This window comes from Eurosta solidaginis, chromosome 4 (assembly GCF_040869045.1).
Source record: "Eurosta solidaginis isolate ZX-2024a chromosome 4, ASM4086904v1, whole genome shotgun sequence".
NCBI lineage: Eukaryota > Metazoa > Arthropoda > Insecta > Diptera > Tephritidae > Eurosta > Eurosta solidaginis.
Genome location: NC_090322.1, coordinates 211,286,605 through 211,301,902, shown reverse-complemented (window position 1 = coordinate 211,301,902; position 15,298 = coordinate 211,286,605). Strand labels below are relative to the sequence as shown.

General features: G+C 36.3%; 1 protein-coding gene across 1 annotated transcript in view; it reads right to left on the bottom strand.

Moving 5' to 3' along the window:
- Positions 1–311: 311 nt before the first annotated feature.
- LOC137248768 (zinc finger protein 721-like) overlaps positions 312–15,298 on the bottom strand; it is a 29,215-nt gene continuing 14,228 nt past the window's right edge. The window contains exons 3-8 of the mRNA XM_067779674.1: positions 14,664–15,067; positions 14,303–14,600; positions 9,249–9,407; positions 8,114–9,184; positions 7,031–7,404; positions 312–6,956 (exon numbers count right to left, since the gene is read on the bottom strand). Of these exons, the coding sequence (XP_067635775.1) occupies positions 5,969–6,956; positions 7,031–7,404; positions 8,114–9,184; positions 9,249–9,407; positions 14,303–14,600; positions 14,664–15,067 (3,294 nt within the window). The 3' untranslated portion in view covers positions 312–5,968. The remainder of the gene's footprint in view (positions 6,957–7,030; positions 7,405–8,113; positions 9,185–9,248; positions 9,408–14,302; positions 14,601–14,663; positions 15,068–15,298) is intronic.

The window sequence follows — 15,298 nt, the reverse complement described above, 5'->3', positions numbered from 1 at the left end:
CTTATTCGAAACCCTTTACTAACATTCGAATCGCTAAACTGTTAAATAAATAACTTCAATATTCAATAATGCAAAATGGTCTTTATTAGACTACTTTGAAAGTACTTCACAATAACACTTACAACTGATAGCGTGCTTAAATCAAAACTGAAAACTCACTACTCAGCTTGTGCTGCTTTTATACTCTATGTTGCCTTGTCCGCATATTTCTCCAAATGTCTAGACGTTTCGCCTTATAGAAGCTACTACTTGCTTACCAGCTATATGCATGTGTATTTGTAGTTTATAGCCTCTCGCATAGCCATATGCGTATGGATATGTGAGTACTACTTCGGCTGATGATTACATGTGTTTGCGAATATCTCTTCGTTGCCTTGTATGTACATTTGTGTGTAAATGATGATTGATTTGTTTACGTACCCAGAGTAGCAGCTTGCTTTATTGTTCTTGTGCCTTTATTTAATAACCGCTTAGCGATGTGAGTATCACTTAGTGATACTAATATTCGTCACAGTATTAATTTAAACCTATCGCTGTACATATTCTAGAAAAAGTCGAAGCATTTGTAAAAAGAAAACTAAGTTTATTTTTTATTGAACTTTTAACCCATCTATAATATATATGTATGCATAAGTTTGTAATAGTACACAACTTTTTAAATGTGATTTTTATCTTATTACGCAAACCCGTTATGCACCTTTTAATATCATTAGATTCTAAATTTCTAAAACATTATTAACTTAAATTTTAAGAGATGTTTATGGCCGCGCTCAGTAGTAAAGTAAGTTATCTACAAACTGAGCAAAAAGCATAAAGGATGCCTCGGATGGATAACGACATATATTTAATAGGTTGTGTACGCAAATGTTCGCAACTGAGGAAATTGGTTACAATTTTATTGTTAAGTAAGCCATAATGATAACAATCTGATAGCGTTTTCTTTTCTGGCTATAGTGTTACGCTTCCCTTCACAAAACGCGAGTACTCTATAAATAATGTAAGGAATACTCCTTTGGGAGTATAGGACTGCTCCAAATCTAATCTGTATTCATACAAAAAATGTGCTCCAATGCGATGTCCTAGGAGAGGAGTAGGTGATCCCACTCTCGCTTTGTTTGTGAGTATTCCATAGAGTCATACGAGAGAGTACATTCCAAAGTACTTTCACTGTAGTACTCCATGAAGCAGCCACAGAGGATCATATGCCAAAGTACTAAAGAGGAATTGTGTCGGAAAGAATTATCGAAGTGAATTTAATTTAAAATGAAAGTAAAGGAAGAGTGCCCCTTTACAACTTTTATATTTTATACTACGAATATTCTTATGTTATTTAGCATTTGCGTGAATAAAGAAACTAATATAATATGTATAGATAAAACCAGTGCGCTGTTGCATTTTATCAGAGATGCCAAAGTAAAATTTTATTATTAGTTATTTGCATGCAATATTTTGATTTTTGGAAACTCTGTTCGATCGTCATCGTGTCGTGATCACTGTCGTTAAAAAACGAGCACTGATCGGCTGATGGTGGTCCGCAAACGCATTGCAAAGGAGTATTGTTAGAGTATTCCAACATGAAGAAAATGGATCACGTAATCCAACAATTTTTGCAGGGTTTTTGTACGCCGCGCAAGGGTTGGTGTTCTATTCTAAAAAACAGGCAACGCCTTTACGGGGTATTTGGTTCTTTTGTGAAAATTGTTGCCTGCTCGCAACGCAAAAGCGTTATACTTTTGCCCTGTATAAAGCTGGAGACATTGGTGCTTTATCGGTAACCGTATCGGTAACCTTATAACAGCTGATTCGACCAACCTTATGAGAATCAATGCAATCGATTATTGGTGCCGCTAAGGTCGTAACCGTATCGTAGCCAACCAATTGGGTTTTGGTTTAAGCTGGAGACATTGGTGCTTTATCGGTAACCGTATCGGTAACCTTTTAACAGCTGATTCGACCAACCTTATGAGAATCAATGCAATCGATTATTGGTGGCGCCAAGGTCGTAACCGTATCGTAGACAACCAATTGGGTTTTGGTTTACCGTCGTAACGATAAACAGCTGATTACGTTAGGGATACGGATACAGCGATACGACATACGGCACCAATGACTCCGACTTTACCGTCGTAACGATAAACAGCTGATTACGTTAGGGATACGGATACAGCGATACGACATACGGCACCAATGACTCCGGCTTAAAATGGCGGTGTGGCAGTGTAACTCTGTGAAACTCTCAATTCGCTCTTGAGTTCCACATATACTCTGTTAATATGAGTGCACAGATCACCTACCAGATTGCGCATTCACGAGTTCAAAATTGCATCGTTCTGCGCATCTACGTCACAGTTGACTGTTTGAGCGAATGAAAAAAAGAGAGAAGAAAAACAAGAGCTAAAGGAAAATGACATAAGAATTGCCCATAAAAAAGAGATGATCTAATGTTTACATGCGCAATGCGCAATCTTCTTGTGTGATTTGTGATAAGAGTGAATATGGTGAGATGAAATGTTCTTTGTATGCACTATAAATGTTGACAATTTTCTGGGGTAGGATTAACACTATTAAGGCTTTACCATTTACTTAGGCAATAATTTATTTCAGAAAAGAAAACGCTATGAATTTTAATAGAACCAAAACAACACACCCTGTATTACAATATATATGCCTGTAGATATGTTCATATTTATAAAAATTAATTTCAGTGTAAATGTTTGTATATGCTTATATGTATATAAAAAACTTATTTTAAAATAAATGATGTTCATATAGCGAATATTTTGCTTATTATAATATTATTTTTTTATAGTAGGTGGCGCATACATGCATAATATGTATACTATATTTAAATATATAAATGTATTTATTTTATTTATGTTTATGTAAATCTAAAAATTATTAGACTTTCAGATAGGTTTCGGCTAAAAACCATCTAATCGACCTATTCAATTTCTTTTTATTTTTTTTTTTTTTTTAAGTTTTATACCAAAGAGACAACTTTGTACAAAAATTGTTTTCAAATGCTGTGCAATATTCAAATTTGCACTATTTACTTAGCTTTCCTGATTTATGTATATAGATTTTTGTAAAGTTGTTCCTTCTGCTGTGAAGTATTGCGAATGCCAATCACGCCTTTTTTCATATTTCGCCAACGTTATTTATCAGCTTTGTTCGTTTACAAATGAGTCGATAAAAACTAGCATCAATTAAAATAGTTTTAAAACATATGACCTCGAGCAAAATTAGAAGAAAAAAAATATTATAAAATATTCAGACCAATTCTAAATATTCTCGCCGAATTTTGTTCTCGCGGATTTTTTTATTCCCGCGGAAAAATTCCTCCAATTCTTTTCTCCTAGGGAGAAAAATAACTGGGGAATGGGAATTTCGAATTTTCGAAGTCAGCTGTTTTCTCAATTGAAATTTCGTTGCGCATTTCTTATTTTGTTTAAAAAATTTAAAAGTTTAATTATTGTTGCGAATTTGTTTAAAATTAAGAAATAAAATATAAACAATGCACATTATTGCATTTCATGTGGTATTCACTGAAATGAGTAATGAATTGGTGCCACAGCAACATCAACAGAGAAGCATAAGAAGAAGAAGGCGGCGGGATAACACAAATCCGCCGGAGTTGCCTGCTTTCATTCTGCAAAGCAATTTTCTGGCGGCCAAGTCGAGTTGAGTTCGCCATTCGCCATATGCCAAAATCTATTTAAGCCTTCTTAAAAAACCTTTGCGCAATTTCTGGATGGCTGCGTCAAATATACGAAGAGATCTTGCGCTGCTTATGATATACTTTTCGACTTAAAATAAAGAATATTGTGGTTGTTGTTGTAGAATACTGTGGTAGAATGTAAATACATATTTTAGCACAAATTTGTACAAATAAGTGTTCTTTCTTAAAAGAACCAATGTACTTTAACTATTTTGATGCATTCCCTTTAATTTAACTAGTGAAAAAACTCCTATGAAATGGCAGAGAAATATCCCTCTCCCTCACATTCATAATACCTACTTTTCTCCCATAACCGGTTTCCGCTTTTTCGAACATTGTTCAGAATAGGAGGAAAGGGAGAAGTGGAAAAACTCGCAAGGAATTTTTATTTAGAATACGAGGAATGGGAGAAGGGAAAAAACTCGCACGGAATTTTCGTTTAGAATTGGGCTGATTAAGTCAGGTGAACATAATGTGCAACACCTTACCTACTTTTTTTTATACTCAGCTGAACAGAGCTCACAGAGTATATTAATTTTGTTCGCATAACGATACCCCACTTCTATATATCAAAATGATCTATCGAGATAGATATAGACTTCTATATAGCAAAATGATCTGGGCGAAAAAAGATATTCATTTACCCATGTCCGTCCGTCCGTCCGTCTGTCCGTGAACACGATAACTTAAGTAAATTTGGAGGTATCTTAATGAAATTTGGTATGTAAGTTCCTGGGCACTTATCTCAGATCGATTTTTAAAATGAACGAAATCGGACTATAACCACGCCCACTTTTTCGATATCGAAAATTTCGAAAAACCGAAAAAGTGCGATAATTCATTACCAACGACGGATAAAGGGATTAAACTTGGTAGGTGGGTTGACCTTATGACGCAGAATAGAAAATTAGTAAAATTTTGGACAATGGACGTGGCACCGCCCACTTTTAAAAGAAGGTAATTTAAAAGTTTTGCAAGCTGTAATTTGGCAGTCCTTGAAGATATTATGATGAAATTTGGCAGGAACGTTACTCCTATTACTATATGTGTTCTAAAAAAAAATGAGCAAAATCGGATGACGAATACGCCCACAAAATAGTTAAAGGAAATTGGTTATTTTAAGAAAGAACACTTATTTGTACAAATTTGTGCTAAAATATGTATGTACATTCTACCACAATATTCTCACTGTTAATACAACAACAACAACAACCCCAATATTCTTTATTTTAAGTCGAATACTTTTCATAAGCAACGGAAGAGCTCTTGGTTTATTTGATGCAGCCATCCAGAAATTGCGCAAGGATTTTTTAAGAAGGCTTAAATAGTTTTTGGCAAATGGCGAAAGGCGAACTCAACTCGACTTGGACGCCAGAAAATTGCTTTGCTGAATGAAAGCAGGCAACTCCGGGGGATTTGTGTTATCCCGCCGTCTTCTTCTTATGCTCTTCTGTTGATGTTGCTGTGGCACCAATTCATTGCTCATTTCAGTGAAATGCAATAATGTGCATTGTTTATATTTTATTTCTTAATTTCAAACAAATTCGCAACAATAATTAAACTTTTAAATTTTGTAAACAAAATAAGAAATGCGCAACGAAATTTCAATTGACAAAACAGCTGACTTCGAAATTCCTATTCCCCAATTATTCTTCTCCCTGGGAGAAAAGAATTGGAGGAATTTTTTCCGTAAGAATATTTAGAATTGGTCTGAATATCTTTACAGTATATAAGTAAATTATGTCAACATTCGACTCCAGTAATGATATGGTGCAACAAAATACAAAGATAAAAGAAAATTTCAAAATGAGCGTGGCTCCGTTCATTTAATTTGTCTAGAATACTTTTAATGCCATAAGTTGAACAAACATTTACCAATCCTTGTGAAATTGTGTAAGGGCATAGCTTCTATGACGATAACTGTTTTCTGTGAAAATGGCCGAAATCGGTTGAAGCCACGCCCAGGTTTAAACACAGTCGACCGTCTGTCTTTCCGCTCTGCCGTTAACTTGAGCAAAAATCGATATATCATTACTAAACTTAGTTCATGTACTTATCTGAAATCACTTTATCTTGGTATTAAAAATTGGCGAAATCCGACTATCCGCATATATCGAAAACGATATGCTTTAGCTTTGTTCATTAACATAGCTGATACAAACGTATATTAATTAAAATAGTTTTAAAACATTTGACCTTGAGCTAAATTAAAAAAAAATAGTAAGCGACAATAATGCGCTACAAAAATAATTAATCATCCATAATAAATAGACTACTGAAATGGTCATTATCGTCCACAACGAGAACGACATTATTATTGTCTATATGAAAGTCTTCTGGTAAAATATGACTAAATGACTGTTCTAAACCCTCGCCAATAGCCTTTTCCAAAGCCATTTCATTATATGCAATTTGTTCGGCTGTGGGTGGTGGTGGCGGCAGTACGTTTTCTACTATTTCCACATCATCGCTGTCGCTGCGCAGCAGCCTTGTGCTTAAATTAGTAAAGCTGGTAGCATTTTCAGTATGATTATTTTCCTGTTCTATTTCACTCTCTACCTCTCTGCATTCTTCTGCAAAAATTTCATCGGTATAACATTCACTCTGCGTACCATTTTCATTTTGTAGTGATTTTTCTTTCTCAGTATTTTTATCCTCTCCTACAAATATTTTATTGTGCTCTATTTGCTCATGTTTGCGCAATTGCTTTGCTTTCCTAAATTGTTCACCGCAAGTAATACACTTGTATGGATGTTCCCCAGAATGTATACGCATATGTACTAGCATATTATATTTTTTTCTAAACGATAGCTTACATATACTACAAATATGCGGCTGAATGCCTGCATGTATCAAACGATGTTCATTGAGATGCCCTCGTTGCCTAAATGAAAGCAAACAATGTTCACATTGATATGGACGTACATTTTCATGAATGCGTTCGTGTGTTATCACTGAGGCTAAAGTGCGGAAGGATTTGCCGCAAGCATCACACTTATGTGGTCGTTCTTGGTTATGTATGCGCATATGCATTTTATGTGTATAGTGATGTTTGGAAATCTTGCCGCAAATATGACAGTGGTGTGAACTTTTTGTTGAGTAGTTTTCATCATTGGCGGCCGCAGCATCGTCACAAGAATCGTTATCATCAGTTTTCGATTGCTGCTGCTCTCCATTTTCATTTAAAGATTTTGTGTGCGTGAGTAGATGTCTATCCAAATGCTGCTTCGTTTTGAATCTTTAACGAAAGATGTTTGTATATATATATTATTCAACTTACCACAAGTACTTATATCTCAATTAAATACATACTGTTCAGGGCATCTGTCACACTGAAAGTCCCGCTGATCACTATGAGTTTGCATATGCCTTTTGAGTACATCGGATCGTCCAAACTGCTCACCACAAACGGAGCAAATGAAAATTCTGTCTTGTTGATGTTTTGTGTTTATGTGACGCGTTAAATTGCTTTGCTTTTGATATGACATTGGGCAGTATGAACATTTTAAACGCACTTCGTCTTTATTATGAGACTTTTCATGCGCTGTTAGGAGATATCGTTGTGGGAACCATTTATTGCATTCCAAGCATTGAAAACGTTCCTTGCCATGTATTTTAATATGTTCACGATACTCTCGTTGGGTCACAAAATCTTCGTTGCAAGTGGGGCATGCATAATTTGAGATCTTAAATTAATAAAAGGATGATAAATAAAAGTTTATAGACATAATCATGTTTAACCACTTTTTTAAGTATCAACTCCACAAAATCCCTCCAGATGTTGCTAATACATTTGCGGTAAGCACAAAACTCTGTCGGAAGAGAGAATTTCTAGCGACACCCGAATTCGGAGACAGAGGAAGGAAAATGCCTCCATAGAATTGGGAAAAATATATCAGCTATCGTGTGGCTGTGATTTTTGGCATAACTCTAAACAATGGGAAAAATTACCTAGGCCGTTTAGCTCCAATTAATGACGAGCAAACGAGATGGGTTACATGAATAAAATGTTAGGCCTTCCACCGGCCAGTTTGCCTTGTCATGGCCTGGTTGATTGCATCGTGCCCAAAAAAGGGCCTGTATGTGGCATGCAACATGCGGTCATTTGATATTTTTATCCAAGATATGGTGTATACGGTGCCTACTAGACTGTGAGTGGGCGTTTTGTAGAAAGCTTTACGTGAAAAACCTCTATATCTACGCACTACGTAGTGTTTAAATATGGTCAAGTCGCTTTACGGGCTGAGAATACTTAAATACTGCAAGAACATTTACAAATGAAAGAGTTGGAACTTACATACTACAACGATTTTGGCTTAATTGCGAAGTATTCTCACTAAATGTTCACATTTATTAAAAACACATTTTATAATCAATTGTTGTAGAAACACTCACCTTTCCTGGGAAGTTACGTGTTTCGTTAATATTGGCATCCGAAAGATTTTCTTCAGTCTTATTGTATAAGTCATCAGTTGTAGAAATGAATCCCGATTCCTCTGCATCTAATGTAATTTCATCGTCGTAAGCCATAATACCCCCCTCTTCTTTGGTTATGTAACTTTGAGAATAATTAATGCCTACAGTTTCTTCATTATCCTCAACGTACTCTTCATCAAATTCCTCATAAACTACAGTATTCAGTGTTGTATCTCCAGTACAATTTGTTTGTAGTTGCTCTTCATCTTCATCTGATACAATTATTTCTTCAATTATATCTTGAGCTTGATAGTCATTTGCGTTCAAATCACATTCAACTGGTTCTTCAACTTGAACTAGTGCTTCTGCTTGCACATGCATCAAACACTCCTCCTCAATTACTTCAATAACGTCATCATCTACACCTGCATTAGAATTAAATTCTTCGCCATATGTACGAAAATCATTCACAATTTCCTCGTCTATATCTAATCGTATGCGTTTCTCAGCAATTACAGTTTGAGTGAATCCAAGTTCATTTAATAGATTGCTTTTTATTGCACTCATAAATACACCTCGCTGTTGCAGTTCTAAACGGAAACGTTCGGAAATTGGTTCAACCGATTTTTCGACATTCAATCTTTGCACTTTTTGATGTTGCTGCTGATCGTCACAACTTTCAATAGTAGATGTACTTACTTGCCGTTCTTGTGCAGCCGACAGCTCATTGGCAGCTATTTGAAAATCATTAGTAACAACATTGGATGGTGTTCCATTAACATGAATAGGCAAACTTTGCTGTGTGGTTGTTACTGTTATTGTGGTATGTAATTTTTTGGTTGCCATTGGTTGCCACTGTTTTTCTTCATGATATACAGTTTTTGAATCCTGTATTTCTTTGGTGGTCGTAGTGATTGCTTGCGTTTGCATTGCCTCCTCCCGTAGACGTTTTTCAGTTTCTTCACTTTGTTTCCGCAACCGATATGAGAAACGCAAACCGAACTCACATTGCTCACAGATATGTTTTGGTAAATAATCATCTTGCTTTACCTTGTAAAATAAAGAATTTATGTTATAAATAATAAAATTTATTTATATCTGATTTAGTATCTACCTCAATATTGGCACAGACCCTTAGCAAATCTATCAGCTGATCATTGCCTTGAAAACACTTCAAAACTTCAGTTCCTCCACAAATACGACACACCTCCATTCTATAAATGTTAAACGTTGTTATGATTTCTGCTTTATTTAAAATAATTAAATTACAGCGCTAAATTCTCTGTTTACGTTAGAAAAAACCAACAATTAACAAAGCGATAAGGAAGCCATTCGCCATAATTGACAAGTGGATATCGATAGTTGTGCTGAATTAATTGTTATCGATAATGCTTATTAAGTGTTGGACAACGCAAAAGCAAGCGAATGATAAAATTAACACCATCACCCAAAATACAACAAGCTCTACCGTAAAACTCCATCGCTAAAAATTTGTTACAAGCAAACTTAATAAAACCGCACTGCGTTTTTTTAGCCCACGCAAACAATCGGCGTTTTTTGCCCTAACCGAAATAGGGATGCGTTGCGACAATGTAAAACATGTGTGCAAACGTCAAACTGCAGCAAATTCAATTTCGGTTGCTCTCATACAAGTTGTATGTGCATGAGAAATTTTTAACAGAAAATGGCTTGCATGTGTTTATATTAGGTTTGCCTGTTAAACAGTGGCCGTATTTTTTTTTACAAGCGTATACTTTACGTTCGCGCGTAAAAACAAAATGCTTATCTTCGCTTAGATAATGCTTAGGAGACCCATCTAGCGGCAGTGGTTAAATAACTAGCTACAGAAGAGGGTGTAACCAAAACCGGAGACAATCTCTGGTGGCCATAATGTACAACATATAGCTGAATCAGTTGCGATGAATTGTGGACACACATAGAATACATAGAATTAGTGTAGAGGGTGACACATATTCGCAAATTTCAGTTACATCTGAGTATAATGCGTATTGAAATTTAATAGTACAAATTTTATGCGTAACAATTTCAGAGGTGTTTTTAAAGTTTGACCCTTAGCAGTCCATATAAAGTTTAAGCGTAAACGTCTATAGATGTAAAAAGAAAATACGGCTAGTATCAAGGCGCAGAAAAGTATCCAACAGTTCGTACCATATGGTCTCAAGAGATAACAGCCTAGCTCCTATAGTTTTACATAGGACTCCGACGGTTATACCTTCCCTGTTAGACAGCTATCAGTCATTTTAGGCATCAATTAACAGATATGGCTGATGGAAATTTACATCACAGCGTAAAGCAAAGTGTCTTCAGGTTGTTATAAGCCAAATGATAAACCTGATGTAAACATTTTATATACGTATATGCATACACATATATACCATGGTTCTCAATAGGAATAAAAGGAAAAATTTATGTAAGTGTATTAGTGATGTCAAAAATTCTGTTAATGTGTTGGAGTTTCCGACAGCTCTGTCCAGCAGGGTTATGACCATATGGTTATAAATATAAAAAGTTATGCACTTCGCATTCCATATAAAGTTTAAGTACTTCTAATGTAGTTCTCGACTAATTTATCCTTTCACAAATTCGCACAGTCGGCATTCATTCGCTTTCTGTCAAGAATTTTTCTACCGAAAGACTTCGCTCCCAAAATGTTTAAAGGAATTCGATGTCATTCGGCGCGTAGCTGGATCCTACAACTTGGTGACCAAGTTTAAGTGGAGGAGCGGCCTACGGGTAGGATGTGTCGTATGGGGCTGTCTCATCTACCAAGTCCGATCCACTGTTCTAGAACACAATGGGCCGGTTGTCCGTTGTGATGCAACGCATCAGTGACTTGTAGTGCGAAATCCAGAACATACAAGACGCCACAGCCGTGCAGTAATTGCACTGGTATAGGGTACAAGCATGTATACTCTAAGGGGACACACTATGTAGAAAGTATTTAGGTATCGGGAGTTGATAGCTGCAATTACACTCTCTCTTGAGGGGTCAAACAAATTGTTCCCGAGGCAGTTGGGAGTCCCGTTCTAAGTTCATTAGAAGAAAGTCGAAGCTGTGGGGAGTCATGTTCTAAATCCATTAGTAGGAAGTACATGCGGTGGTCCCTCCGAAATTAATCAGCCTCAAAGCTTGGAATTTCCTTTTTACTATACCTAAATCGAGGCGAGTCTTTAGGGTCATACAAGTCCGGGCACAAAGTACATTGGACTAAACATAAAACTTTTACACGAACCATTCGTCGCGGTAATTGAACTGGCCGGTCCATGATGACCTCATATAGACTGAATGAGTCCGTAGTCCCAAACTCGCCTGAATCAGAAGAGTAAGGAGTAGCTTGGAATTACTTCATAGATGTAAAATTTGGTTTGGAATAATTCTGATTGGGTTTAAGTGCTTCGGGTGCCTAGAACGGGCCAGCATGGTATTGAAGCTTCGGAAGGTCCGCTTTTGTATGAAGAACAACACATTTCCAGAATATGATAGATTCCAGGGGGTTATTCCCTAACTGTGAAAAACTGAAAAATGTACACTCATTGAAAACTCATTTGCACACACAATTTACACTTTAAATTTTCATGCGATTCTGTAAATGTTTGTGCACATTGTTTTGCTGAATAAACGCTGAATGTAAAAGTCTTGTCATAGAAAATATTCATCATTCGCCTACAACAATGTTTGAAAAAGACTATTGGGCAAATGACTAGTAATCGAACAGCGATTAAAGAGGTGATCGAGGCTGTTTACTATTGTGACCGTTTTTATAAAACATTCGCCACTTGTATGAATTCACAATGGTAGGCACTATCGACCAATTATATTGATTTCCATTAGGGTATGTGGAACAGATGTTTTATATGCATAGGGCAAGTTTGTCCGGCCCCTAAAGGGCTGATTAATGGTGACTTATAACCATAAAACCATAACCAGATAAAACAGCTGATCGAATCTACTTTATGGAAATCAATGTAATCGATTAATGGTGCCATACCATAACGCTAACGCCATGACCCACAAATCACACACAGAAGATTGTGCATTCACGAGTCCGAAATTGCTTCGTTCTGCGGATCTACGTCACACTTGACTGTTTCAGCGAATGAAAGAAAGAGAGAAAAAAAGAGCTAAAGGAAAATGACGTAAAAATTGCCCATAAAAAACAGATGAACTAATCTTTACATGCGCAATGCGCCACCTTCTCTTATTCCATCATGGCCATGACCATACCATAGCCAACCAATTGGTTTTTGAGGTCTCGCCATATCCATAACCTAAAAATATTTGAGTTGGTGAATTTAATAACTTTTTGTAGATTTTATTCATTGTTTTGGATACGTTATAACTAAGAGACTTATTTTTTGTGGAATATGTTTCTAATTTTTTGGGTTTTCTTCTTTTTTATAAAATTTTCACGATTTTTAGGTTAAGGCACCATTAATCGATTACATTGGAGATGGTTATGGATATGTGTATGGTAACGACTATGGCGTTACGGTGAAGGAAGTTTAATTGGCCCTTAATGTGCCATGCCATAACGCTAACGCCATAACCACACCATAGCCAACCAACTGGTTTTTGGTGTCTCGCCATACCCATAACCTAAAAATATTTGAGTTGGGGAATTTAATAACTTTTTGTAAATTTTATTCATTGTTTGGGATACGTTACGACTAAGAGACTTATTTTTTTGTGGAATATTTTTGTAATTTTTTGCGTTTTCTTCATTTTTATGAAATTTTCACGATTTTTAGGTTAAGGCACAATTAATCGATCATTCATTCATTCATTCATTTATTAAAAGAAATAAATAATAGCACAATAAGATCATGTATGATCTTTTATAGTACAACAGACATTAAATAATAGGATAATAATAAAACATTCACATTGGAAATGGTTATGGATATGTGTAAGGTTACGACTATGGCGTTAGGGTTAAAGAAGTTTAATTAGCCCTTAAATTAGTATTTTGTAACTTGATTGCTTTTTTGCTTGCCATTTGTTTTGCAAACTGTGATACTGTGCGCACTCAGTGGGGACGACTTGATCCAAGTTCCAGAAGTATTGTAAATAAACAATGTCCAAAATTGTAAGTTCTTTCACAAAGACTCCATGTTAGCCATCATTTAATAGGTTTATTGGGTAAGGGAAATCTCAGCCGCTTAAAGGGCTTATAATATAAAGATCGAGGGATCAAAAAATTTGTTCCGGCTAATACCGCAGCGCGCAGGCCTAAAATTTCGGGAGTATTTTTCCGGTTGAGTTCCAAAGGCGGCTCAACTCACTTGTCGCGCAAATACCTCAACACAGTATCACTAGTACCTACGTCGAGTTCAATAGTTTTGGCTTCCGATATCTAAATTAACCCAATGTCTTGAGATGGAAAAGAAAACAAAACTAACACCGCTTGTGTAGCTATGTGTTGCGCCTGACAGCCCCTGTTTTGGAGAAAATGGTTTGACGGAGTCTTGCGTATGTGGGTGGTCTTTTACCAGAAATGAATCATGCACGCTCCGATACTAGCATACTTTGGTATCAGCCGAACTGCCTCGGAAACGATGGTGGTTTAGACACCTCGAACCTTGGGAGCTGTGGACTTTAGTCACTTCTTACGACAGTCATGCCTACCGCGAAAATATTCTACGCCGCCTAACCGCCTGGGTTAAAAGGGAAGGGAGACGATCGGATGCCCTTACTTAGATTACGAAATGTTAAAGAGGGTAACAGTGGTCGAAGGGAGCAATCGAATTTGAACGATATCACATTCATCTCCTCTTTTTCACGTACAAAACTGCCAGCATTAGTGACCAGCTTTAACAACAACAACAAACCCAAGCGCTGCCTCAAGATAAGGTGGGCGAAAAGATAGCTTGGCTGCTTTGCGCATCTCAGAGCTGTTGGCACAGGTGCGTCCGCAAAGGGAATGAACTACGTGCTGTTATAACATATCTGAGTTGTGTTTATTTGAATGTGTGACAGTGTTGAGACGTTAAAAACTAGCTGTCGATAGCTAACAAAACCAGCTTGTTAATTTTCCATGATTTTTCCTTAAAATCCAAAGTCATGATCGTAAGACTTACTTACATTTATATTTAACACAAGTATACTGCTCTAACTTAATATTATACAATTCCTCCTTTACTTAATCTAATCATGTTGCATCATGTGCTCCACAAATAGACTACGAGATGTGAACTGCATACTTGAACATAATACACATTTAAATGCGTGCTGCAAGTCATTATGTTTCTGTAACTCTTCTTGGCTAGAGTATACAATTTGACATAATTCACATTTATGATATTCTCCCGAATTACTAATGTGTTCGCTTAATGTGTGTGCACGGAACTCCTCATTTGAAGAAAAGGTAATATCACACAACTTGCAAATAAAATAATCCACAGGAACATTTGTTTCATGGGTAGCCAAATGACGCATAAGATTCTTCCTAAAAGAAAAAAAAAATTCCGTAAAGTGGATATTACACTTCGAACAATTTAGATTTATTTACCTGATAGCAAAACATTTGAAGCATTGGCGGCATTGAAATTTCTTAGCACGACTCGGTTCCAAAGCAGATGTTGTCATTAAGTCCACTACATGGGCCACAGGATTAAGATCATCTGCCCTTTCTGGAATAGGTTCAATTAATAAAACAGCGGGTTTGTCATGTAATGGATCAGTATCTATAACTTCGAGTAGCACTTGATTGTTCGCATTTGTATTTACTTCAGTGTTTACTTCGCGGTTCGTAAAGGACATTGCAGAGTCGACACGTACATAGTCACTTATATGTTTTTTCATGTGCTCTTGAAGTGTATTGTTGTCCCCTAAATCTTCTTTGCAGATGGCGCAAGTAATCAGTTCCGTATTGCCGTGTTGGGATTTAATTGTATGCCTTTTAAGAATATGAGTCTGTTTTGGTTAAAAAAAAAATATATGTATATATAACAAGTAAGGAAGGCTAAGTTCGGGTGTAACCGAACATTACATACTCAGTTGTGAGCTGTGGAGACAAAGTAAGGGAAAATCACTATGTTGTAAAAAGAACCTAGGGTAATCCTGGAATGTGTTTGTATAACATGTGTATCAAATGGAAGGTATTAAAGAGTATTTTAAGAGGAAGTAGGCCATAGTTCTATAGAT